We start from the raw sequence: 27,621 nt of genomic DNA, 5'->3' as shown, positions 1-27,621 counted from the left end.
TTCCTTTGGCCATTAAGCTGTGGGATATTTTGTTTAATATCTTTATGGAAGATCATTAGGAATCTTGCTGACATAAGGATAAGGCTCTGTGGACTCGCTCTCAATTCCTCCTGAAAGCACAGGTATAGTTTGGGAGGTTTTTCAGTGAAGAGCAATGCTAAAATGTGTGGGGTAGAGATGGCAAGACCTGGAAAAAAACCCAGAAAAGTTGGGAGAGGGATGGAAAAAAACGGGGAAAATGTTTTTTCCCCAATGTTTCTATTTTTTCCAGGCCCTCCCATCTCTAGTGGTGGGGGAGAGATACTATAAATCCCCATCCAGGCATCTTGAATATATTGTCAGATGGTAAAGGCTCCATGATGATGACAGTTTTTCTCATTTCCATTTCAAAGTCAGATGTACAGGATTCATTTTCAGCCACTTTCCCCATTGTGTACATCCATCCCTGTGATACGTTTGATGAAGGAACACTCAATTGGACGAGAAGAGATTCAATCTTCTTAGATACAAATCCAATAGGAATAAATGAGTCTGACAACAATTCCGAGGTATTACCTCTGTCAAACCAATAACAATAACATAAAGGGTTTTTTAAGACCTTGTGCCAAACATATCTTTTATTTGAGAAACTACTGGGAGTTGATGAAAATGTCTTGCTAACTGTACAAAGTATAGATTGCATGCCTTCCAGGTATAAAATATCAGACGGAATGCTATGAAAATAAATAACTTCTAACAAACAAAAAGGAGAACATATCAAATTGTTACTTCTTAAAACATACTGTAAATAATAAAAAATTACCAGTCCTTCTACACAATAAATATTAAGAAAACAATGACATATTTGAAATGTATTCATATAAATTAACAACTTTAATTACATTAGCCGAATGAACATTGGTTAAAGCACTGCATGTAGTATGCAAAATAAAAGTAACCAATAACAATAAAACTTTTTTTTAAAAAAGCCCAACAAAATATCAATATATCTTGGCAGCTGTGTTGCGTTGAGTTGTGTATATACATATAGATATATACACAAATACATACGCATATACATATATCCGCAATCCAGAGCTTCTCGTGTGCAGAATTCTGCACTAAGATCTATCGTGGGACTTCATCATATGGGCAAAATTACCCGTCCTAGGATGCTTCCACACAGTTTGGGGACAAAGCCCACCGGATCCCATCAAACTATGACATATACTTCCAGCCAGGCTCCAACCCCAATCTGTGCTGAAAGCATCCTAGGATGGAGTAATATGAAGACAGGAGGCTTTCTGTGTTCTTGTTGCCAGCAACGGAGCAAGCACGGGGAGGGGAGCAGGACATATGATGGGGAAGGCACCACTGCAGGTGATGGATTGCCTTGTTGGCCCATGGATGCCCCATAAATCCACCCGCTGTCTCCCACATTAGGACAATTAATGTGATGAGGTCCTTGTTTTTGTGCTACAAGATCTTCTTTCACTTTCCCCAGCCCTTTGAGAGCTAAAAAGTATCACCAAAGATGCATCTCTCTGGTTACTGAATCTAATGTGTGTGTCTCTCTTACAATATCTAATGTGGTAAACCTCTGATGGAAACTAATTCCCATACAGAGACAACTCTTGCTGGATTGGGGCAGGTATATATATGTGTGTGTGTGATATATATGTATTACACATATACACACAAGCACACACATCTATACACACACACATATATGTGTACTTCAGTCCATTGTCAAAGTTCTGCTTTCAGTGAGTTTAAATACAAAACTAAACTGTTGTAAATTAACAAAGAAATACTGAATAAAAATAAATAACAAAATATGCTATAAATGTAGATTGCCTTAAGCATAAAATGATGTTCATAAGGTATCTGGTCTGGACACTTCTTATACTGAATAGTACATAAATGTATTAGGTTCAGTATAAGTACAGAGTCGTCAGAATCTGTCTTATGAGTTACATTAGAGATTTGCTGTAAAATTCCATTTAGTTAAATTGATTTCAGTGGTATCAGTACGAAAGTCATGGGAAATTCAGGTTTTTAAATTGTCCATTTTGCACATAGGTATTTGCAAACCTCATTGGCAAATACATGAAGCTACCAAACCTCTTTTACTTTTGAAATGGCATGGTTGCATGAACTTGGTGGCTGGGATTTTACTGAACTTTTAAAAATATTTTTAAAGTGTTTAAGCTTCAATTGCTAATGTGTTTTGGTGCTGACAAATCACTTATGTAATCGCAACAACAGAATTACTATTGGGCTGTTCTTATGGAAATCAAGAGTTGGCACCTTCTCCTTTTGAAATGTCTGAAACTGGACTATCTGAAGATCTAGGGTCATTAAAATTTAGAGAGGGCTCTATATAAGCACCTGCAGGTTTTTCTTGTTTTATATGGCATATGCTTAATGCTGTCTGCTTTTTTTAACCATGGTTAGGAGATTAGGAACATCTCAGATTCCCCATTCCTTTTCCATATCAGAGTTAACAATATTTAGAATTATGTATACATCAGCCTTTTTTTTTCCTTCACAAATCATAGTTGGTCCAAACCAAAGAGAAAGAACATGTTTTAGATGACTGGACAGCATTAGGTCTTAACCATGTCTTTGTAAACCTCACATCAATTTATCCTAATCCATTAGGTATCATTGCACTTTTCACACCATCCAGTTTTTAAGCAGTTTTAGTTTCGGATAATCCGTTTCTCGGTAACGGAGGACATGGCATTTTGAATGGCTGGAACAACGCAAGTGGCAGATGCTGAACAAAAGAATGACTTTAAAAAACAACAATAACAAAAAAAACCTGACACTATTCTTATTCTGTTTTTAATTGCTACCTAAAAGGGCTTGAGTTGCCAAGGCTTTTTGGCTTACAGAACTTGTCAAATATGGGAGCAATTTCAAACTCTATTTTGAGAACATACCCATTTAATTAGATTTTTAAATTTTTGTTGTTCTTCTGAAAGTACAGTCATTCTTGACTAATGTACCAAATTTCATATTTTATTCATTCATATACTTTCCCAACCTCCTCTCCTTTGAATGACTACAAATCAAAAGCCTATGCCTGACTTAAGAAATTTTTTTTTAAAAAGGAAATGAATGCTCCTGGAAAGGGATAAGAGACAGTTGCTTTTAAATTTATATAACTTTTTCCAATGTGTTTATCATAAAATCACCCATTACAACTGTATTTTTTTTTCAACCACCTGAAGAATTTAGACAAATAGGGGAGATTGAAATGGCAGACACTTGTATCTCTGGTTCTTAACTCAGGCTGATATTTCAAGAAAATGGATTAAGCTGTCGCGTTCAACTGTAGCAGAACTTGATCTTTTTCAAATATTTCTGAAACAAAACTAATAAAACTACATTTTCTGCTAGCATGAAATTGTCAATACTGTTGTCTGTAACAATAAAACTGAAATAAGCATGTGATTAACTAGTGAGGGAGTAGTCAGTTAGTGCGGAATTTAGCCATGCAAATGTTACTGATAATTATTTCTAGAACAAATTTTATAGTTCTTTTCATTTAATCTCACAACCACCTTATGAGGTAGGTTTGGCCGAAAGAAAGTAATTTGCCTAAGCAAGTTGGGTATGAATTTAAACATGGGTTTCTTACACACAAACTCTATACGTTGGCTACTTTAATTTGCACTACACTGGCCCACATCTCTGCTTTTCTGCTCTGGACAACTTCTAATTTGAATATTCCTTCATGTGAGAGCCCTTCATTCATATATATGCCGTGATCCTATATCCAGATACCTGAGAGTAAGCTGAAGTTGTGGAACTGTTTAACATTAATAAATTATTGTGGAAATTATATGCATGCCTATTCTAATCTCTGAGAAGGATTGTCTGTGATTGAACTTCAGAGAAAAGAGCATTTCAGAAAATGTGCCACTTCTATCTCTGAATCTTTATGATGTGGAAAATTTGGACTGAATTTTACTCTTCAGTGTAAATCCTGAACATAATCAAATAATCTCTTAGGAATGCTTGAATTTCAAAAAATATGGATGCTCTATACTACTAGGTCAGAATTTTTACAATTCCAATAGTTCAATCATTCCCTTTTCAAGATTCCTTTGCCTTCCCAAATTGCAGATAAATGCCCTCATAGCAACAAAGCATGAACACTCACTCCTGAAGGTTCAGGATTTTTTGCAGACTTGCCACTAAGACCTCTGTCTCCTTTTTATTTGTTCGTTTGCTTTGTTCTATGGATAATTTAAATCTGAAAACCTAGATATGTTATGAAATACTATTTAATGTCATCCAGTTTACCACAATTATCTTGCCCTGCCTACCCCCTAAACAGTAAAGGGGGGTACTTTTAAAAGAAGGAACTCTACATACATGTAACCCACTAGCTATATTATGAAGGATAAATATATGCAATAAATTAGATTTTGTTATAAGTGCTTGATATTTACTGAACAGTGGATTTGTTTTCTTTTTGCCTTTATCCTGCCTCTTGCTTTATACATAGAAACATACACATGTGCTTGCTTACTCATAAACTTGCCACCCAAATGAGCAAAGTACAAATGCATCACAAATCTGTGCATTTATTGCCATATCCATGACCTTCGTATGGTGACAGTGTACAGGATATACAGGAAACCTTATCTCATAGGTGTTTGGTTATCTTAGGAGTGGCTATTTTTCATATTTTATGTATTTATGAAAATATGTTATGTTTACATGATAAACATAGAGATCTAGCCTACACTTTTCCTTATTACGTGGCAGCAGACTTTCAAGCCAACATCATAACCAATTTATGTATGGCAAGAGATACCTGCATACTGATTATCTGCTTTGGATCAAATTAGCAGACAAAAAATGTCTAGAGTGTTTCCTATCCTCCTGGCCTACAACATGCTAGCATGTTATCTCTGTCATTACAGGTGGGATCTGAGTGTACTATAAGAATAATCTATTTGTTTCCATATTGCTCCCAACATAAATCGAATCAGGGTTCAACACAAAATGTGATCAAAAGATTTCTCATTCTGTCATGAACGTTCAGCATAAACCAATGCTTTTGATTTCATAATTCTTTTACATAATGACAGTTGAAAATCATATGTACTGGGGTTAATAAAAGTTGTCTGGTTAGTCTATATAAGTGAAGATCAGTAACTAATCAATTCAGATTGAAAATGCACACTTTGGCGAGATGGAGATTTCACTCATTGCCCTGTCCATTTGGATTGATCACAGACCTAACTCAACATTTTCAGTTGCTTGATAAATCTTATTTACTGCTTGGGTGATATCATAGTAACCTAGTGGGTTACATAAATTAACAGATCAATATGCACATTATTTGATTCAGATTGTGCATTGTGCATTCTCCCTAGCGTCATCTAAACACTATGCACATTAGCAAGGTAATGTGCAAAATCTCTTGCTCTTACTGCCAGCTTGTGTAGCTTCAGATAAATAGACACAATCATTGTTGTCCAAGAACATTTAGGATTTAGCCCACGCTGGCATAAATTCAATTTATAATCGCAATTTGAATAGACATCATGAATAAATGAGATTTGGATAAACACTGGACTAACCTTTAAAGAGTTATTTTTGTGTGTCTACTCCAATTAGATATGGGGAATAATTGACACCTTGCATATATCCAAAATGCCCAAATTACTAGATACCACTAAGGTAAAGTTGGATTTGGCTAAGATTCAGGACTGGTGAAAGCTAGACTGAAGTCATGTTTATGTAGGAGAGTGCATTTCTTTTATGGAGAGTGGTATAACTTTAAATCCATTTCCTCCACTGAAAAAAAGGAAAACATTTAATATACTGTGCTTGGCACATAAACATTCATTGTTTTTAAGAACATTAAAAGTGTAGCCTGAAGTGCTTAAACTGTATATATACATACATATACAAATATAGATTTCCCCCCTTACAGGAAGTTGCTTTCCATGAGTGTACAGCTGCTGTACATACAAAGGATTCATAATTGAACTATTCTTGGCCTGAAACAGAACTTTGATTCAAAGCACCCCGACAGATTAGGGATGTTTGAAACACAGAACCAAATCTCAGGACTCCAAACAGATTCCTCTAGTAACCCTTTACATCAGTTTAAATGCAGCCAGCCTTGCTGATGACCATTAAACCAGATGCTAACCTATGAATAACATGAGCTAAAAACAGACTGTTTAGAGGCTCACACAAGTGTCTTTGGTGTACACATCTATCTTTTAAAGGTATAAAATAATAATTATTATAATAATAAAAATAACTATTTTTGTGTGCTGTAGCAGTTTTTGTATAGCTCACAATAAGTGCAGCTCTTGACTCCCTTCCACCCCAACCACATTCCCTCCCCCACCCCCAAATAATTGTTAAATAAGGATTAGACAGGTTGAACATAAGTTTTGTAGTGCAAATAGTAAGCATTTTTTTTAAAAAAAAATCTCTTTTTTATCTTTTTTTAAAAAATATAGAAATGTTTGGCTCCAGTAGCTGGACAAACATGTTCCGTTCAAGTATCTCTTATTGAAGAAAAAGTTAAACATGTTACTTCCATTTTTTAAAAAAAGTCTGGGTATTTTTTTTTCTCATTTCTCTCTCAGGTAAACAGTTTCAAACCAACTTGGTTGCATAGTTCTAATGTCATAAGCACCTTTACGAAATGTAACTTTGTATTTTCTTTCTTTCTTTATAATTTTAAAAACTTTTTTTGCAAAAATAGTGCAGAAGATAAAGGTGAATAGTACACCTGCGCATTATTGTCCCTTTTACCTATATATATATATATAAATATATACACACACACTCACAAGTGTGCTCTCTGTGTGCATATGCCATAAGAAACGTTCACACATACACACACATACACATGGGCACACACAAGGTGTCCTTGGTAAACTGACAGAAGTAAAAGTGCCAGTGAATGCAGTGTTGTTCATACACATGGCTTTTCTGGGAACTAATACCATTTTGGACTTAGCATCCAAATTGCAGACTTTTAGCATTTTATCTGTGCTGCTGTCAGGACTTGAATGCATAGTTATGGTAGCAGAGGAAAACATACTTCCTCTTATGACCGACACAAGTGAAAATGCTAAGTAATAAAGCATGGGGCATATAAGACAGAAAATGCTCGTGCCCACACCTTTTGAATGTTTCTCCTTCAGTCCCTGGCGAATGCCACTCATCTTTCTGTTGTTTGTCTCTCCTGTGAATACTGAGTGCGTTGATTTTAGAAACCGGATTGTTTTATTTTGAAATGCTGAGCGTACTTGGTCTTTGTCTTCTTGAAATTTGTAAAAAAAAGAAGTCCCCAAATGAATGCGAGTTTGCAGCTTGTAGACATACCTATGAACAGCCACATTCCTCCACAATCATGTTCTGGATGTCCTTTTTAATTATGTTTTGCCCATCATCATAATAGAGCATGGACATGGGTCTCAGCTTGGTTGGGACACAACATGACTTGAGGTTTGAGAAAGGGCTGTGCCCTCTCATGCGGTAGTGGTTGATAACAGTGGAGTGGAAAGAGAGGGTTGAGCCAGATGTACCCGCAATGTGGCTGGGGCAGTCTCCTTCACAGTAGTTAGCATGGTAGCCTGCTGGGGCAATGATCCAGTCATTCCAGCCAATGTCTTTGAAGCTCACAAAAAACTGCTTCTTACAGCAGATGTTGACTTTGCCATCACACTCAAGGCCTCTCCTCCGCCGTTTGTGTTGGCGATCTTCTGAATGCCTGGCAAGCATCATCAGGAATGGCCTGTGGGATTGTTCCTTCTCCTCTTCCCCTGGGCTTTCACTGCCATCCTTTTCTTTCCCTTCGACGTCTTCCTCCTTTTTTTTCCTCTTTCCCAGCAGCACCAGACTGGCTCCTGTTTCTTGACACTGATCACAAGCAATCCGTACATCCAGAGAATTTTTTCCCTGATCAAGGAGGCGCTGAACGCTGCTGGAGACTGGGAAAATGTGCCAGGTGCTCTTGCGGGTGTCTACTGCTTTTTCGGAGATAAGAATGTCACCTTTTTCTCCTTTCAGACTGACATCCTCTTCCACCACTTGGGAGTTGCGCTTGGGAAGTTTCTGCTGCTGATACAGCCGGATGGTCACTTTTGTCCTTGTCCGATTAGCTTTAGAGACTTTAAGGAAGAGCCACACGTCAGCTTGAGCCACCACTGATAACTCACTGCCCTCCTTGGAAATTTCAAAATGCAGCATTTTCCTGGCAGGACCTATAATATGAAAAATATAAATATGAGAGAAATAATTACATTTCTTATGTTAGTTAATGTTTTCCTAGTTCTAATATACAGTAGAGTCCCGGTTATCCAACATAAACAGGCGGGCCCAATGTTGGATAACTGAAATTGACGGATAATACGGAGGCCCTATGCCTGGAGGGAGGCAGGCTCAGAAGGAAGCTTTAATGGAAAATTTCTCTCCCCCCCCCCCCCGTGCCTTTCTTGTTTACCTTAGAGGAGCACCAGCTGTTCCTAGGGGCAGGCGGCGAGGCGGGCTCCGTGTAAAAAAGGGCCCGGAGCTGCCATGCGCATGGCTGCCTCTGACGCGGCGTCTGTCTCCCCCTCCTCCTCCTCCTTCACATCTTCCTGGGGAGGAAGAGGGAGAGAAAAGCTCTTCTCTCAAACTCCCTGCCAAGGGAGAGAAAAGCTCTTCTCTTGAGCTCCCTTCCTGCCAAGGGAGAGAAAAGCTCTCCTCCTCCTCCTCGCCCTCTTCTCTTGAGCTCTCTCTCTCCCTTCGGCTGCTTGAGAGAGCTCAAGAGAAGAGGGGGAGGAGGAGGAGGAGAGCTTTTCTCTCCCTTGGCAGGAAGGGAGCTCGAGAGAAGAGCTTTTTTCTCCCTCAACAGGGAATTTGAGAGAAGAGCTTTTCTCTCCCTCTTCCTCCCCAGGAAGATGCGAAGGAGGAGGGGGAGACAGACGCTGCGTCAAAGGCAGCCATGTGCATGGCGGCTCCGGGCCCTTTTCCACACGGAACCCGCCTCGCTCCCCGCCCTTAGGAACAGCTGGTTGGAGCCTTCGAGCTCCTGTAAGGTAAACAAGGAAGGCATGGGGGGGGGGGAGAAATTTTCCATTAAAGCTTCCATCTGAGCCTGCCTCCCTCCAGGCATCTTCCTGTGGCTTCAGTTTCAAAGGTTTCTCAAATGGCGCCTTTCAAGTTTGGCCCTCCCCTCTGCACCCTCCTCCATGCATGGGGTGCAAAAGTCCCTCCCCCCCCCCCGGCAGTGCGTCGGATAATACGGTGTGTCGGATAAACGGAAGTCGAATAACCGGGACTCTACTGTAGTTCTAAACTATAAAAGATGTTTGCCACTTATTATTTTTTCCACAACATTGAAAAACCTTCAAAAATATTGAAAAGCTCCCCACCCCCTCCCATGGTTAGGGTTAACATTTGAACAGAATAACATTTGATTGGGATTGTAGGCATTATAGCTGGTATTTGTTTGAAATATTATCTAGACTTGATTCAAATTTAATTTTTTTAAAAGGTCTGTAGCCATTTGATCAGCAAAGTTATACTACACGATGTTTAGCCCCATTTTACAAGAGCCTTTTAGTGTCTTTTGGCATTAATTAATAAAGTATCACAGCATCAGTATCTGTCTCCAGTTGGGTTAAAAACATTAAGAAATGCCAGGTTTGGTTTTTTATGAACCAATTTCATTTTTAATTTCTAGATAACAATTTGTATCTTCTGATATATTTTCATTAAATTTGTGGTACTACTAGCTGATGCCGTTTTAGTTCTACTGCCCAGGTTGAGCACATTAAAATTAACCATCTCCCGGGTAATTTAAACCTAACCTATTTGCACAGAGCAGGACTGGATAGCTCCAGAATACAGTGGTGGTGGTGAAAAGAGAACCAAGCTATACCATAAACTTTGCGACAAGTGCCATTACATCAATACTTAATTTTCAGAAAAAAATGTTAAGTTACATTTTCCCCTCCAGGCTACTGAGATTTGAACTGGGCGTTCCCAGATGAAAAAGGGGAAATGAGAGAAAACAAGAAATAGAAAGTTAGAAGCTCACTGAAATATTGTTCTGAAAATGACAAGAAGATGGGAGGTGCAGAAGGTAGATGGAGTGGCAGGATGGTTGCTGTGAACCTTAGATGTCTAAAAAGTAATTTCAAATAATAAAGTTATTTTGTGATTTATAGTACTTTGTTCTTGTTTTGACATGTAGTATGGTCTTATGAACACTTTACTCAGATAGATGACCTAACTACTTAGTTAAACAGGTCTTAGGCCAATGTTAACGTAGAAGACACTCATAAATATGTCTTTATTGGGATTCCATCCCATTGCCTATTACAGCGTAATGTATAATAAAGAAAAGCACCCAAGGAAATAGCTGGGCAGCAGATAATTGATTAACTCCACTTTGTCAGTTTCCCTTTTTCCCCCTGCCCATTTCAACTGGAAGTTGTTTGTGGCCATCTTCCTGGTTAATATCAATGTAATCACCCACCCAGTAAAACTGGTTTCTCCTACATTGGTTCCAAAGCAACCTAAGTGATCAGTGTAAACATGCCCATAGATGAGAGAAAAATCATCAGCTTCAATTTTGTTTGTTTTATTTGAATGGCAGAGCTACTTAATATTTGTTTATTAAACAGATCCAAGCATTTGGCAGTCTTTCCCACCTCCATTTTCTTCTTCTTCTTACCATTAAGGCAGAATTAACTCTATATACTCAGGGGTAAATTCTACTTAGCCTAAAAGAGACACGTTACTCAAAATGCCCCTCTGTTTCTTCTTGTCTAATTTTAAATTGTTCTTTAATCCACTGTGAGTGAATGATTTCCACACTCTAAGGAATACTGTTGGTTTTCTACTACAATGATACCTTGACTCAAGAGTTTAATTTGTTCAATGACCAAGCTCTTAACTCAAAACACTTTTATTTCAAAGCAGATTTCCCCTTTGAAATACATTGAAAGGCATTTAATCCATTCCAGCCCCTCAACCTCCAATTTTTGTTTTAAAATAAGAAAATGTATTATATAAATAACAAATAATGTATAAATGCACATTCACATGAAAAAGTAAAAAAATCAACTTTAAAATTATAGAGACACAAAGTTGTGGCAAGGAAGCACAAAGTGAAGAGGCTGAAACATCATTTTCTTCATACTGTACTTATTCCAGCCTCCCTCCCTCTTGTTCTCTCTCCCTCTCTCTTTTCATGAAGCCAAACATACCAGTAATAAAAACACACAAAATCAGCTAACTCAAAGTTCCTCAAAGCGGACAAGAGCAAAGCGGACAGCAATCTCCCAAAGTGGACAAGAGCACGAGGCACGAGGTCACGCGGCACAAGCCCTTGAAGCCCTAAAGCCCTGTACTCTCCTACTAGCACTCCCTCTGGTGTTAGCTCTTAACTCAAAAGGCTGCTTGTATATCAAAGCAAAACCCGGGCCTTAACTCAACCTCCCTTAACTTAAAACATTCTTAAGTTGGGGTGGTCTTAATTCGGTTCCACTGTACTTTAAAAACACAAGTATGTGTGCTCAAACTATAAATGTAAAAAGTGCAACTCCAATCAAAACAATTTTCATCTGAGAACACGTTCCAGCCATCTCTTATTATTTGTCATATAAACTAAATATTCATTGAAAATCCTTTGCAAAGACCCCTCTTCCAATTTCATACAATAGTATTGTGGTGTACTTCCCTAATATCCATTGCAGGCTACGTCCTCCACTCCTGAATTTGGGTAGCAAACAAATCTGAGCCACCAGGTTTTTTTTACAGTAAATCTATTTAAATTAAATGGGAAATACTTGTTCCTTATTCGAATACTATTGTTGCAAATGAGAACCCATGTCCTTTGGTTCGCTCCTGGTAAATGGCAACCAGCATTCATCCCTCCTTCTATATTGTCTTATCCTGAATGAATTCAGTGTCCTGGGCTCTTGTATGACAAGAGAGAATATTCGGAAATAAATGTCCTTCCTATAGATATGGGATTGCCCCCATACCATGATTGTTTTTGGCTCCTAGATAGGTTTGCTTGGCTTTAGATGTCTTCATTATTCTTGGAGCTGAGCTCCATTAGTACGCATTCTTCTGAAATAATATCAATTAAAGAAAGAGACATGTGTTGGTCAGTACAGACTGGCAGTACAGGCTGATAGAAGATATCATGCACCAATAAGGTTGAGGTGTTAAGCGAACACTTCCCTGTGATCACTTAAAATGTTCAGCAGTATCTCACAAATGGAAAAAAACCCCAAAAGGGAATCATAATTAAAAATTAGAGAGCAAAGAAAGGCTGAGAGAAGATTTTCTATGTATCTTCAAATTTGGATGCTCACAATTATCTCAAAAAGTAGTTATCTTGTGTTGTCGAAGGCTTTCATGGCCGGGATCACAGGGTTGTTGTATGTCTTTCGGGCTATGTGGCCATGTTCCAGAAGTATTCTCTCCTGACGTTTCGCCCACATCTATGGCAGGCATCCTCAGAGGTTGTGAGGTATGGATATTTTTTGGTATTTAGTATTTTTTAGTATTTAAGTATTTTATTTTATTTTTTATTTTTTTATTTTTATCCATGCCTCACAACTTCTGAGGATGCCTGCCATAGATGTGGGCGAAACGTCAGGACAGAATACTTCAGGAACATGGCCACACAGCCCGAAAGACATACAACAACCCAGTAGTTATCTTGCTCTACATAACAGGTTTAACACTAAGGTAACCTAATCTGAAAATTAGAAATATGTTTTATTGAATTCAGGTGGTCTTACTTTCAGGTTGGGATAGCTCTCCTCTCATGGGTTATTTTCACTCCTTTCTTGTCTTGTCACATCTGGAACCCTTAGGCTGCCATATAATGCAATTTGGATCTGCATTATTCAGGCCTCATCTACATTGCCATATCATGCCATTTCAATCTGCATTATATGGTCAATGAAAACCCATATAATGCAGTTGGGCGCAGTTAAACTGCATTATATGGTTCTACACTGACCATATAATGCAGTTTCTGCATTATATGGCATTGTAAATGAGGCCAGTATAATACAGATCCAAACCTCATTATATGGCAGTGTAAATCTAGCCATAATTGCACTGCATTTTAATGGAAAGCACAACAAGGATTCTGAAAAGGGATACCTGTTATGCATGGACATTCTACATCATTATATCATAATAGGAGCCTCCGGTGGCCTGGGGGATAAAAGCCTCGTGACTTGAAGGTTGGGTTGCTGACCTGAAAGCTGCCAGGTTCGAATCCCACCCGGGGAGAGCGTGGATGAGCTCCCTCTATCAGCTCCAGCTCCATGCGGGGACATGAGAGAAGCCTCCCACAAGGATGGTAAAAACATCAAAACATCCGGGCGTCCCCTGGGCAACGTCCTTGCAGACAGCCAATTCTCTCACTCCAGAAGCAACTCCGGTTGCTCCTGACACGGAAAAAAAAAATCATTATATCATAATGAAAACTGATGATTGTCACTGGATTTTGAATTATACCCAAGAGAATCATTGCAGGGCATATCTTCCACTAGTAACATCCTCCAACATATTACAAATAAATACCATGATACGCATGGCCAAGTATCACCAGAGTGCGTACAAAACTGAAAAAGGTATTAATAATGAAGAACACATAGGTAAGCTGCAGCAGTTTATTTTTGTCTGAGTCTATTGGGAAGGGCAAAATTCTGCCCCTTCTCCTCTTCTTCCCCTAATGAATTGAGTACAAATTACTTTCACATTTTGAATTCAGTTTACAGTAACGGAAGTAAACTAGAACAAAGTGGTGACGTGCAAAGAGGACTGAGAAACTGGAACAATTTAAAAACAGCTGAAAAGTGGTATAACAAGAAGATTAATTAGGACTGCCCCAAACAAACTGGGACAGTATGTACATATGGTAATGATGATTTTACCCACAAATCTAGCTATGTCAATAAATGCTCTGAATCACAGGTGGATTTTCTACTCACAAAAGTGCTCTTTATGTGGAAAGATTGGCAAATCAGTGTGGGGCTCCTGACTTTAGTCTGTTACCGTGACCTCCTGCACCAGCTCCCAGAATGCTTTAGAGCACCCTCCACTGCTCTATAGAGAGTGAATACATAAAAGGCATGAGAGCGGTTTTACACAGCTGCATAATTTGGGACGACAGAAACAGCAAAGTCTGTTTGAAACACTGGCAGAGCCGGCCCTAGGTTTTTTTCAAGTGTAGGCGAACAGAATTTTGGCGCTCCCCCCCCCAAACCAATCACTGAAAAATAAAAGCGTTGGATAAGCAAAAATGTTGGATAATAAGGAGGGATTAAGGAAAAGCCTATTAAACATCAAATTACATTAATATTTTACAAATTAAGCACCAAAACATCATGTTTTACAAGAAATCAACAGAAAAAGCAGTCTCAACTGCGCCCCCGTATGTTTTGCACCCCAAGCGACCGCTTAATTCACCTCATTGTTGGACTGGCTCTGACCACTGGGTAGGGGCTCAAATGCCACCCTCTCTCTCCCTGTCACTGTCAGCTACAGTGATGTCAAGGCAACCTGTCTCATGCTTGGTAGTCTCTCCTCTTCCATCTGTGCCATGTAAATGGCAAAGGAACTTGGGATGAAGAGAGGTAGATGGCCCCGTCACCACTGTAGCTGGCAGTGATAGGGTTTGTATGTGTGGGTGTATGGGGGGAGTGTTAGACAGCCACCCTATGTCTCTAGGCTGCCTGAGCATGATAGTTGGTAGGACCCCCAGAGTCAATTCTGCATAGGAACTGGCAGCGGGTATCTATACTGCCAGAACTCAGGGGAAAGTCTAAACCCTGGTGCAGGTTCGGAGATATTTTATCCTTAGTGAACCACTGCATTAAATGGTTTCCCGCAGGTTAAACCAGAACAGTTCATGTTTTGTGGCCACCTGCAGGGTGATCCAAACTCACACCAATATGAATTATCAGTATACACAGGGCCTAAGGGTGGTAATTTCCATCACTGGAAGCAGAACTTCTGGATATTCTGCTATTCAAATTGATAAGATTACCAGTACAACTCTCTGCACATTTCCTAGCTGAGTTGCAGCCTTAAAGAAGGTACCAATTTCAAGAAAACATTAATAAACATTTGTATGGGTGAATCTGCTTTTTTAGTTAGATCAGTAGGTATCTGTCAATATAATTTCCCAGATTCATTGTGTAGAGATCCATGACATTGTTTCCAATTAAAGATAGCTGCCTTAAAGTTAAATCTTGAGCTCACTGCACTCAATTGTTTAACGGTTTTTCGGTCTTGGATCCCATTTCCTATCATGTAGTCTAGATCTTTATAACTATTGAATCACTCCTCATTCCATCAAAGGGTAGGACTTGTGTGGCCTGCAAGGTGTTTTCTGACTGCCAGTGTCACCAGCAGCCCGAAACAATAGTGGGGAAGAGCAGGCTTTGCAGTTCAGCAATATTTCACAAAGTGTTTTTATCCCAGGGTCCCAAAACGTCCCAGGTTCAAATCCCGGGAGCGGAGTGAGCGCCTGCTGTTAGCCATAGCTCCTGCCAACCTAGCAGTTTGAAAACATGCAAATGTGAGTAGATCAATAGGTACCACTCCGGCGGGAAGGTAACGGCACTCCTTGCAGTCATGCCGGCCACATGACCTGGAGATGTCTATGGACGCCGGCTCTTTGGCTTAGAAATGGAGATGAACACCAACCCCCAGAGTCGGTCACGGCTGGACTTAACGTCAGGGGAAACCTTTCCCTTTACCTTTTATCCCACTCTGGTACAGACAACAAAACAAAAATTAACTAAAAAGACAATTTGCATGCTATCATAGGCACACACAGGTGAATAGTTATAGAGCAACGACTGCAGACTGGAAGCTAGGTTAATACTATTCTCTCTAGACATATAAATAAATAGAGAGATGCGACTAACTGCATGGGATGATGAATTTACTTTGTGCCCAACTTCTATAGATGGTCTGTGTTCACCTCCCATACTGCAGTCTCTTTCCCATTTTGCCATATTGCAATCATCTTTGCTTTGCTGTGGTTGTTACTGCTTCACACTTGGTCATCATGCTTTTGGATACATAAATATTGTACTTATCACAGAGCAATTACTCTGGATAATGTTCTCCTCTCAGTGTAGCTCTTAAAGGTGAAAAGAATTACTCAAAATTGAGAAATGGCAAAAGGGCATGAGGCTTAAAAAGGTTCAGCAGAGACCTGGTATTCACAAAGTGCTGGGAAGGAAGCAGGCAGTGAAAACAAGGCAATATCACTCCATCTCAGTCCTTGTTCTATCTTTGAAGAAAGCAACTGAGGATGCTGGGATAGGCAAGAAGTGCCCTGGATTCAGACCTTACTTTCTTTCTCAGAGCCAATGAACCAAAATGTTACCTATAGCTGTAGCAAATATAGTAATTATAAATTGGAGCCTCCTGTGGCCTAGGGGATAAAAGCCTTGTGATTTGAAGGTTGGGTTGCTGACCTGAAAGCTGCCAGGTTTGAATCCCACCCGGGGAGAGCGTGGATGAGCTCCCTCTATCAGCTCCAGCTCCATGTGGGGACATGAGAGAAGCCTCCCACAAGGATGGGAAAACATCAAAACATCCGGGCGTCCCCTGGGCAACGTCCTTGCAGACGGCCAATTCTCTCACTCCAGAAGCAACTCTGGTTGCTCCTGACACGAAAAGAAAAAAATTACAGATTAAGGCTGTAGAATTACATTGTTCGTGTGAACAGGATGTCCCATGCAAAACCTGCTTCATGAACCACCAGTTGTCTTCCAAAGGAGGAAGAGGGAATCTTTCAAGCTTTCCACTATGGAGAAAACACCTTCCCAGTCTGTACATGGCAGTATGTAAATGCCAAGAGTAAGAACATTTCAGAGTTTCTGATGTAGAAAGTGTTATTTGATCCTGGACACAATTCTAGCCATCCTTCACACTCACACTGTGGATGTGTATCTGAAATGCCATGCTAATGTCTCTAGAGATACATATGCATTATAAGCTGCATGCATCGGCATAGATCCTTGCACATACTTATATACCCTGTTTCCCTGAAAATAAGATATCCCCTGAAAATAAGACCTAGTAGAGGTTTTGCTGAATTGCTAAATATAAGGCCTCCCCCGAAAGTAAGACCTAGCAAAGCTTTTGTTTGGAAGCATGCCCGCCAAACAGAACACCAGAGCATGCAGGATTGGTAAATGTATGTACCATAGATTGTTGTACATGGAAATAATGGTAGTAACAAGACATTCTTGATAGGATTCACAGTTTGTCTGGTCATGCTGGTTTGTGACAACAACTCCTGTATAGTATATAATAAATGTTCATTTTTTTCAACAATAAATGTGAATTCTTCGTCATGGAAAAAGAAGACATCCCCTGAAAATAAGACCTAGTGCATCTTTGGGAGCAAAAATTAATACAGTGGAGTCTCACTTATCCAACACTCGCTTATCCAACGTTCTGGATTATCCAATGCATTTTTGTAGTCAATGTTTTCAATATATCGTGATATTTTGGTGCTAAATTCATAAATACAGTAATTACTACATAGCATTACTGCATATTGAACTACTTTTTCTGCCAAATTTGTTGTCTAACATGATGTTTTGGTGCTTCATTTGTAAAATCATAACCTAATTTGATGTTTAATAGGCTTTTCCTTAATGCCTCCTTATTATCCAACATATTCGCTTATCCAACATTCTGCCAGCCCGTTTATGTTGGATAAGTGAGACTCTACTGTATAAGACACTGTTTTATTTTCAGGGAAACATGGTAGTATTTACATTTGCCAATATATTTTGAAGCTTGTATAAAACAATCAGTTTGAGATAACAAACAGCTTTAAATCATGTCTTAAGAAATTGGATTGAGAAAGGCTGCCTTTCTGGATTGCAATACCTCCCCCCCCCTCCCCCAAGAATGAAACCAAAGGAAGATTTTGTGAAAAAAAAGTCAGCCTCACCTATAAACTATAGACACATTTCTCAGTGCCTCAGAAAGAAAAAGGGAAAAAACACTACCAGTCTGACCTTAATAAATGTCTAGTCTTTTAGCCTCTGGGTCTATTCACTTTATCTTCCCTTTCTGTCTCTCTGTTTCTCTTTTACCTTGTTTCTGCTGAGCACATTCTTCCTCAATTCACCACTCTGGTGAATTTCTGCCAGTTCTGCTAGATGAAGCCATTAAGAAGGCCAAAGAAACAAACAATAGATAAGCACAGCAATCTTGTTGCTTCAGAGCCAATTGGGTGAAACAGAAACTTAAAGCAAGGTTAACCTGCAGGGGAAGGAGTGGGAAAACCCTTTGGCGTGTGCCCTCTTGTGGCTATGTCCCTTTATATTCAGGACAGAAAGATGAACCCAATCTTTTAAAAAAAAATGAATGAAATTTCTATTCTATAATCTCTACTGCGTCCCCTCCCATTATTTTACTGCGAGTTCATTTAAAATATGTGCACAATATACTTTTCCTATCATGCACTTCAATAGTATGAAACTAAAAAACAGATACCTAAGACAGACTGAACCTACTTCTTTGACTGTGAGTTCCACCAAAATCAATGGTACTTTAGATATCTGTGAACCTGCTTAGGTTCCAGCTTTAGACAACAAAAACCTAGATTACAATTTCCACTCAGTCTTGACTAACTACTGATCACAATCCTGGAATGTCAACACTACCTCCTCCTCCTCCTCACTCAGTTCTCTGCATTAGTATTTGTCATGTACAGCCTTTTATTTAGCGTCAATTGAGATGCTGGAAGATTGCTAGTAATGTAGCAGCATTGAAAGGAGCCACTTCATCCATTAGCAATCCTGTTGGCAAATATACATACTACTTGGACTGCAATCACTGACTACTTAACGTCTCGAGACAGTAAAATAATAGATGGTTAATACAATTCATTTACCATTAACTGTTGTTGCAATAATCAATTACAGTAGAGTCTCACTTATCCAACATAAACGGGCCGGCAGAATGTTGGATAAGTGAATATGTTGGATAATAAGGAGAGATTAAGAAAAAGTCTATTAAACATCAAAATAGGTTATGATTTTACAAATGAAGCACCAAAACATCATGTTATACAACAAATTTGACAGAAAAAGTAGTTCATTACACATTAATGCTATGTAGTAATTACTGTATTAATGAATTTAGCACCAAAATATCATGATACAGTAGAGTCTCACTTATCCAACACTCGCTTATCCAACGTTCTGGATTATCCAACACATTTTTGTAGTCAATGTTTTCAATATATCGTGATATTTTGGTGCTAAATTCATAAATACAGTAATTACTACATAGCATTACTGCATATTGAACTACTTTCTCTGCCAAATTTGTTGTCTAACATGATGTTTTGGTGCTTCATTTGTAAAATCATAACCTAATTTGATGTTTAATAGGCTTTTTCTTAATGCCTCCTTATTATCCAACATTCTGCCGGCCCGTTTATGTTGGATAAGTGAGACTCTATATTGAAAACATTGACTACAAAAATGCCTTGGAAAATCCAGAACGTTGGATAAGTGAGACTCTACTGTCTTTATCCCCAAAGACTATTTATGCACAGACTTGTTTTATAGCAAAACTATTCTAAATGCACTTTTTCTCTGCTAATAGAAAGCAGTAAGCCATGTTCAACTCGTATATTGCATTAATTGTTTCTGCAAACATTTGTAATACCCTGTTAGAATCCCATTTTCCCAATCACTACAAATCTCTTTGCAGATATAGGTTTCAAAATGGTTTGCCTGTAATTTTAATAGCACCTGCCAAATATTTGTCTGATCTCCTGGGCCTGAGAGCACCTGCATTTCAGTATATTAGCCTTTGGCCCTTTGTTCCTATTGTCCAGTCCCATCCAATTTAGTCCTCCCTCCTTCTAATCCTTCTTAGTCCCAACACAGAAAGGAGGTCTGCAAACAATACTCACCATTTATCAGATCCTTCTAGTTTTATTGACTACAAAAGCTGCACTGCATAATTTCAGTTAGTATACTGAATCCTGAGAACAATGAGACAATTACATTAGATCAAGTCCCTCCTCTTGAGGGGAAAATATCTTTGACTGCTTCTATTTTCAATAGTATCCATTTGACAAAGCTGAAGAGTATGCTCTTCATTCATTTTCATTGATTCTCTACTGCCTCCCTATAAGATGATGGTTGCTTTGAGGAACGGCAGAATGTGCATCACTCCACTGGATAGAGGAGAAAGTAAATCCCATACCGGACTATTTGACTCAAAAAGAAATGAGACATATCTCGGAGTGTGTTTTTGGACACCTTGACTTCCACGAATCTCTGTCAACCTGTTTGACAAATTGCTATATTTTTTCTCATTTCTCATGATGTAATGAAAATAGAGCTGTACTGTTTTAGGAACTGATATCCATATTTCCCACCCAAAAATACTGAGTTGGTATTGCCACAAATAATGTGAGACCTGTGAATTGAGGTAGAGGAAAAAAATGCTTGGATTTATGGAAGACTGTATTATAAAATAATATTCAAGGGTGTCGAGCAGTCCTAACCTAAGGTAGTGGTCCTTTCATCTGTAAGATGTCAAAGTGGAATAGGACTATTTGTGTGTTTTATGTTTTCCGTTTGACCAAAAATTACTTTCCTTGATACAATTTCAGTGTATAGAAGACACGGAAGGGAAGGAAAATTGTAATATTTTGAAAAGGGTTTCTCAGGGAACTGAATATATACCCAAAATTAAGGAATGACCTCAGTATATTGGTCCCTCGTCTGTTCTTCTTATAGAAGAATGAATGTGAAATGGATAAAGTTGTCACCAAAACCAAAAGTTTCAACAATAGAAAATGAAGTAATTTGAATATTTCAGCTTGTAGGGGGAAAAATGAGTAGCCGGACTATTGGCCACTTTCTGGGCAATGGCACAGTTAATATTAATCATGTGATGCTGCAAACCAATTGGATTGTGTCACCATTTAAGCATGTCACACTTGTCTTTGGAGCCTCCTTTAAGGAGAAAGCCTGCTGGAACTCACTGGATCTGGAAACCACATTCATTCCATGTGTCTTTCCCTCCAGCTTAGAGAGACTAATGCAATAAATTGGATCCACTACATCTCCATTAGATGATCTGGCCATTTTGTTGCTTCTGAATACTCCCTCTTTAAATGAGAACAGCCACAAGGTCTTTTGAGGTTCATTGGTAGCCCACCCATCTTTTGAAAGAGAAACGGTGCAATTTTATGTTTGCTTTTTATGGCGACCCTTTCCCTGGGATAATGACTGATTTGTTAAAGAGAACTACTAAACATAGACAACCAGAGCTCCTTCTACATTGCAATCTCAGGCAATTAGCAGCAGGAATGTCTGTTCTTAAACCATACATGCTTCTCTGCATGTCTCTTTTTCCGCAAACAGAACATCTGAGTCAACAGGTTTTCAGGACTAGAAACTCAGAGAGTTGCCTTAACTGTTTATATTACTGCAACAAACTTTTAAACAAAATTGCTCAGTGTGCCTGTGCATACTTTGCCTACCATATGTTGGACTGAACAAAATAATGACAATTTTGCAAGCTGTCTTGGCAGCAGAAAAATGTTTTTAACTAGGCAACATAATTAACCTCTAGAAAGTTTTCAGCGGTGGCTTTGAATCTCTAGATTATATAGCTATTGGTATAGACAGACAGGTAAATGTAAGTGTCAGTTTATATGCTACCCACACCCACACATGCACACATATATATGCACATAAGTATCTGATGAATATTACACATAATATACCAATGAGATCTGAGATCTTCCTTTATTATTATTTCCTGGTGAACTTAATAATTAGTGAAGCATTAGGACATATTTGTGAAGTGCTATTGCATTAGAATCTATATGAAAATATTTCACTTCTGAATTTTAAAACTAATTAGATTGCTCAAAACATACCCCACCAAGGTTGCATTCATTGGCAAGGAGCTCTTAAGAATACTATTTTTTCTTCTTCTCTTTTCTTTCCTCTTTCCAGTGTACAAAAGTCAGCATTACATTCTGGATAGCTTACAACTATTTGTCCCAGTTACTATTGAAGCTTTCTGACAGTAGCTGTTAACACATTTACTGCCACGAATATTTGCTGTGAATTGAGTAACAATTATTTGAAAATGTATGTTCTCAACTTGTCAGCTTTTACAGTGAGTTGATTGGAAAACTAACTATTTGGCTTTGCCCAGATTGTTATAAAGACCCTCTTGTACTTCATCTGTTTCCCTTGCTGGCTTTCATTTTTATTTATCAGCACCAATAATCTCACATTTATCTGTTCTTTTTACAAACATAACAGGAAGAAGAGCCCACCTACTCAATATTTCAGCCTGAGATTAGTATGGAGTTCCCCCACCCCTTCGCTTGGTTAGGTTTAGTAAGTGTAAGCAACTCATCTGCAGCCAAGGCTAAATTCTAGTGACCCGCATTCCTTCATGCTTTCGCCCTCTCCTTTCTCTCAACCTGTAACCTCACAGAGACTATTACTGTTGCAAAGAAAAGCAAGTTAATTGCAGTTCTGACAAAGACCTATTTACGTTGAGTCTTTCTCTGCACCTTCACCCTGATGCTCCTATTAAGACCCACCTGATTCTGCAAATGTTATGATCTCCGAAGTTTGCTCCACAAGTTCATTCATTTCCGTTCTTCTTCCAATGTCATCCTCAATTTCCACATTGCCATCCTCTCTTACTTTCCCCACATGGAGTTTCTTGATAGCATTTAAAAGTGCAGCTTTGGGTACTGGCTGAGTGATGTTCGGTCTGTCCCGCAAGTGCAGCATGTTCAGGATGTGCTTCTTTACCGCTTCTACCATCTCAGGCTGGGAGCTGGGCACATCCTTGGAGAGCGTGGAGAGGGCACAGGATGGGCAGTCGGTGACAGAGCTGTGCCCCTCAGATCCCGGGGTAGGAGAACTCCTCACTATAATCCAGCAAAGCACCAAGAAAAATCCTCTCTTCAGAACCAAAGGCATCCTGGCAGCAAAAATTGTTGTGATTCTCTTGTAAAAGGCACTGCTTTTCTTCTCCCAACACTACTTCATGCACAGTTTTGTTTTGTTGTCTTTCTGCTTCCTTTCTTCCTCTTCAGCAAATTCACTGGAAGAACAAAAAGTTTTCAGTGAAGTTTTGTCTAGAGAGTCCCTCTCTGAATTCAGTAAGTGCTATAGAGGTTTGTGGCTGTCAGTGAGAGGAGTTCTGACTCTGTCTCAGAGTGGGAGAAACACACTGAGAAAAAGAGAGAGAGAGAGAGGAGGACCGATTGGCCTAAAAGTGAGTGAGTGAATGAGAGAGGGAGGGAGTTTTGTCTGTGAGTAAAAGCTATGATTAGGAAGGGGGAGGAACAGCCCATATTCTGACAAGCTGCTTTCCTTATGCTGGAATTGTATTCTAGCACACACACTCATGTCTCATTTATATATCACTGCTCATGTTTTCTGCCCTAGCCACCTTTCCTGTTAAATCTCTTTTCTCTTTTGTAACATTTGTCCTCTGCTTTCTCAATCTCATTCTTTTCTCTTTCCTCCCTCCCTCCTTCCCTTTCTTTCTTTCTTTTTTTTGTAGCTTCTTTTCTTTGTTTCTCTTTCTAGTTTTTCCAAAGTACCTCAAGTTAACAGAGCAACGTGAGAATCAAGGGCAAAGAACAACCTTTAAAACACTTTTTTGTGTGAGTTATGCACGAATGCACGAATATGCCAAAAAGGTGCTAAGAATTGCCACTTATTTTGGCACTAGTGGGAAAACACCTAATTATGTTCTCAATGAAGTAGAGAAGAGATCCCACTCAGTCAGATTTATTTAGATGCTGAGGGTTATCAGCACTGGCAGGAGATCTGAAGAAATGAAAGGAAACTTTGGGATCTTAGAATATAAGTGATATTTCTGAGCTCCAGAAAACAAGCATGGCACTGAAAGGCCAAAGCAGAACCTATTTGTGTTTCATGTTGATGTTTCTGTGCTGCAGAACTTTGCAACAACCTCTGACAACTACATTGAGAATGAGCCGGCAATCTATGGACTGTTGCCAAACCTGGAGGCACTTTCTTAGTTGTAACTTGAGGCAAATTCTTGATTCTTAGATGTTTTAGCCTTTGTAACAGATAAATAGATGATTTCTGATATTGCAAACATTGACTATTTAGTTCTAACATGAGTCAAATTTGACTGAATAAAAGCTCTTTTTCATAGAACTTTTTAAAAAGAAATATTATGGATCACAACCTCTTTAAGAGAAAATGGACTTCCACCATGGCTGTATTTTCCCACCACAAATACCAGAGTATATCAAAGTTTGTTTCTTATATTTGTTTAAATATAAGAAGCAGCTTTGAAGTCAGTTTTCTTTTTGCTTTTCCTTCCAAATTAATTTAATATAAGCTTTTATATGAAGTATATTAAGTTCAATTCCATCACTTTGGAATTTTACACCATTGTTTTGGATATGACAACCAAGTTTCTCAAATTAGCACAAACATGGTGATTATAAAGGGCCCTACCATACGTGTCCCTCTCACCTTGAGAGTTTGCTGAAGAAATAAAGAGTTCTAGAATGTTTTTCTGTCTGAAAATAATTGGAAGTCTGAAAATTTGCATACAATTTTTTCCTATTTGCCACTGTTTGTGCAGTAGGTGTTTTTAAGCAGAGCAAAGAATGAAGGAAGATTGTTTTCGCTTTTGCATAGACTATTTAAATGACCATCAATCTTTTTTCGTAAGGTTTGGTACTGCTGTGCTTAAAAACTTGGGAAACTTAATTTCCTTTTGAAGTCCTGGTAATATTATGTATTAAATAAACATACTTGCAACACAGGCTTTGCAGTGCTTCTAATGAACATCATGACTTTCATTTATTCTAAATTAGTTTTAATTTCAGCATGTTTTAAAGTGCAGCCAGGGATGAAACTTCATCAGAGAATGAATTAATGTTTAGAGTATCCAATAAGTGCGTAACAGGCAGATACAACTATTCTATCAGTGGGAACTCTTGGTACATATAGAGAGCATTCTTTGTAAAATCCATCACCAATCAGTGTTAACAAAGTATACAATATTAAGGTAATTATAATAGAACATTTCACATAATTTCCAGGGTAAGGGGCACATTTTGTACAACCTTTCCACATAAATGCTATAAAACCATAAAAGAGAGAACAGGAAAGTTAGATTTTTACCTTTTAAGACTGAATCTCCTGAGGTCTTTCTCACAGAGCCTTAAGAACACTTCTAGTTCTTTGTTAGGAGAATTCAGACCACAAAGCTTTATACTCTAGTTGTAATGTGTAAGTATATGACATGTAGTGTTGTGGGATGGAGGAGAGCACTGGATTGGCTAATGGTGCATTACATCAGCATATGAGTTATTTTCCTGTGTGAGACATACTTTTTGACAGTTATCTAATGGAAAGCCTTATTTGCCTTGCTTGACACAAAGCAATGTACATTCATCCAAGGTTGTCATACAATGCAACTCCTTTTGGCCACTTTTTTTTGAGCAAATGTGCTGGATGTGGATCCACCATCTCAAAATAATACATCTGAAGAAGGAAAAAAAAACATATCAAAGGCAGTCATAGACTGACAAAGGGGTGGATTTCAAGAATGCAGGGAAACACATATATACATGGACAGTTTTATTATGTTTTATATTGTTCCATATACCTCTTCAATACAGAATGTTTTAAAACCAACTTTATGTCATTTAATAATTCCATCTTAATCAACTTTATTTCACACTCAGTAGCAAACCTACAAATACATTGTTTCTGGAGATTATTTCTGAATGTTATGTGAGGGAGAGACTGAAAAATTCTGTGGTCTTTGGGCTATTTCCTCCCCAATTTGTATCATTTTTAAAAATGCAGAATTGCTCAAAATAATGATACTTGTACAAAAGAGCAGTGTAAGATATTGCACTCATCCGCAGTTTATATTTCCAGATTCAGCATTCATAAAAGTTGTTACAAAAATCAAAGTTTTTGGACATTTCATATATAAAAGATGGCTTATTTGATGTAGCAGAATTCAGCAGAATTTTATTGAAATCAATTATTCACAATGATGCAAGGTGTGATGTACAGTCTGATTCTATTCATACTTACTGAGAAGCTTTTATGGCTTTCATTGCAATGCTGTGCGATTTGCCCAGGAATAAGTTCCATTGGATTCAATGATCTTACTTCTGAGAAGGCATTACAAGATCATAGTTTAAATTCTAAAGAAGTGTGCACAGGGTGGCAGTCAGTGTCTATTGTTTTAAAGAGATTGACCTAATCTTACTTAGAGTGCATGCTTTGAAATCAACAGATAGTTAATAATCTGATTTGTAGATCTGATTTGTAGTTGTAACACCCATTGCTTCTTATTTTACCTTTTAGTCACCTTATTCCTGTGCAGTGATGTACTATGCTGTTGTAGTTGTTTGCAGCTGCAGTTGTCATTTCACTTTAAGTAATAGGCAGGAATATAAATAGATTACATACATATTCAAAGGGAAATAAAGTGGATATAAATGAGGAGGCAACATCTCTTGGTTAATATCAAAACAGCAAGGAGTGCTTAGCATCCTAGAATCTTCTCTAAAGAAGATAGCAGTGGTGAAGGGCTGAGATGGAGAGAGGTTAAATTTTATGACAAGTTTGGCATGATGGGTAATTTGGGGACTAATAAGAAACATATAACCAGATAGTCGCCTTGGTTTTATTTTTCATTGCTTCAGATACATATAACAAACATCACACAAATCCCCATGATTTATATAGAAGTGATTACCCTGAAATTGGAATCAGAAGATCTTTAGGATCTTTGGGTGTTATGTCTGAATAGGGGATAGGAGCATATATGATTGACAGGGCAGTTCATGTTCCAAATCTGCATTATTAGTGCTTGGTAAAGTGCAATTCTGCTATTTTTGTTTGGAATGAATGACCTCAAAGGAAATCTTAAAGGGAACATACTTTCAAGGTAATTGATGAAAAATGATTTTTGTAAATAAATCAATTTTGTATTTTCATATCCAAGCAACCTGGTAAATTTGAGGGGGTGGAGATAAACAACCCTGGGTTCCCTGGAGACTGTGCAAACAACAACAAAGATCTACAAAACTCATAGTTGGTGTCCCTTTATCTTCACACAAGAATGATCAACCTGCTTGTGCTGCCACCACCTCGGCCAACCCTCCATATATCATACCAATAATGATACACCAATAATACTTCTATGGGATTTTGAGTACAATGGATGGTAGATAGAGTAGGTTGTCAGCTACTGGTAATCATTTCAATGTATTTTCAAGGAATTCAGAAAGCATTATATGGAAGATCTTTTTTTTCGTGTCAGGAGCAATCGGAGTTGCTTCTGGAGTGAGAGAATTGGCCGTCTGCAAGGACGTTGCCCAGGGGATGCCCAGATGTTTTGATGTTTTACCATCCTTGTGGGAGGCTTCTTTCATGTCACCACATGGAGCTGATAGACGGAGCTCATCCGCGCTCTCCCTGAGTGGGATTCGAACCTGGCAGCCTTCAGGTCAGCAACCCAACCTTCAAGTCACAAGGCTTTTATCCCCTAGGCCACCAGAGGCTCCTA

General features: G+C 38.6%; 1 protein-coding gene across 1 annotated transcript; it reads right to left on the bottom strand.

Annotated features, from left to right (window-relative positions):
* Positions 1–599: 599 nt before the first annotated feature.
* inhba (inhibin subunit beta A) lies at positions 600–25,478 on the bottom strand. The gene is made up of 3 exons (XM_003222335.4): positions 25,212–25,478; positions 22,628–23,139; positions 600–8,237 (listed from the first exon to the last, which is right to left on the bottom strand). Exons 2-3 carry the CDS (start codon positions 23,013–23,015, stop codon positions 7,357–7,359), a joined length of 1,269 nt encoding a protein of 422 aa, XP_003222383.1. The 5' UTR covers positions 23,016–23,139; positions 25,212–25,478; the 3' UTR covers positions 600–7,356.
* Positions 25,479–27,621: the final 2,143 nt, after the last annotated feature.

Source organism: Anolis carolinensis, chromosome 6, assembly GCF_035594765.1.
Source record: "Anolis carolinensis isolate JA03-04 chromosome 6, rAnoCar3.1.pri, whole genome shotgun sequence".
NCBI lineage: Eukaryota > Metazoa > Chordata > Lepidosauria > Squamata > Dactyloidae > Anolis > Anolis carolinensis.
The sequence above is the reverse complement of the archived record's forward strand: the minus strand, read 5'-3'. Positions and strand labels throughout refer to the sequence as shown.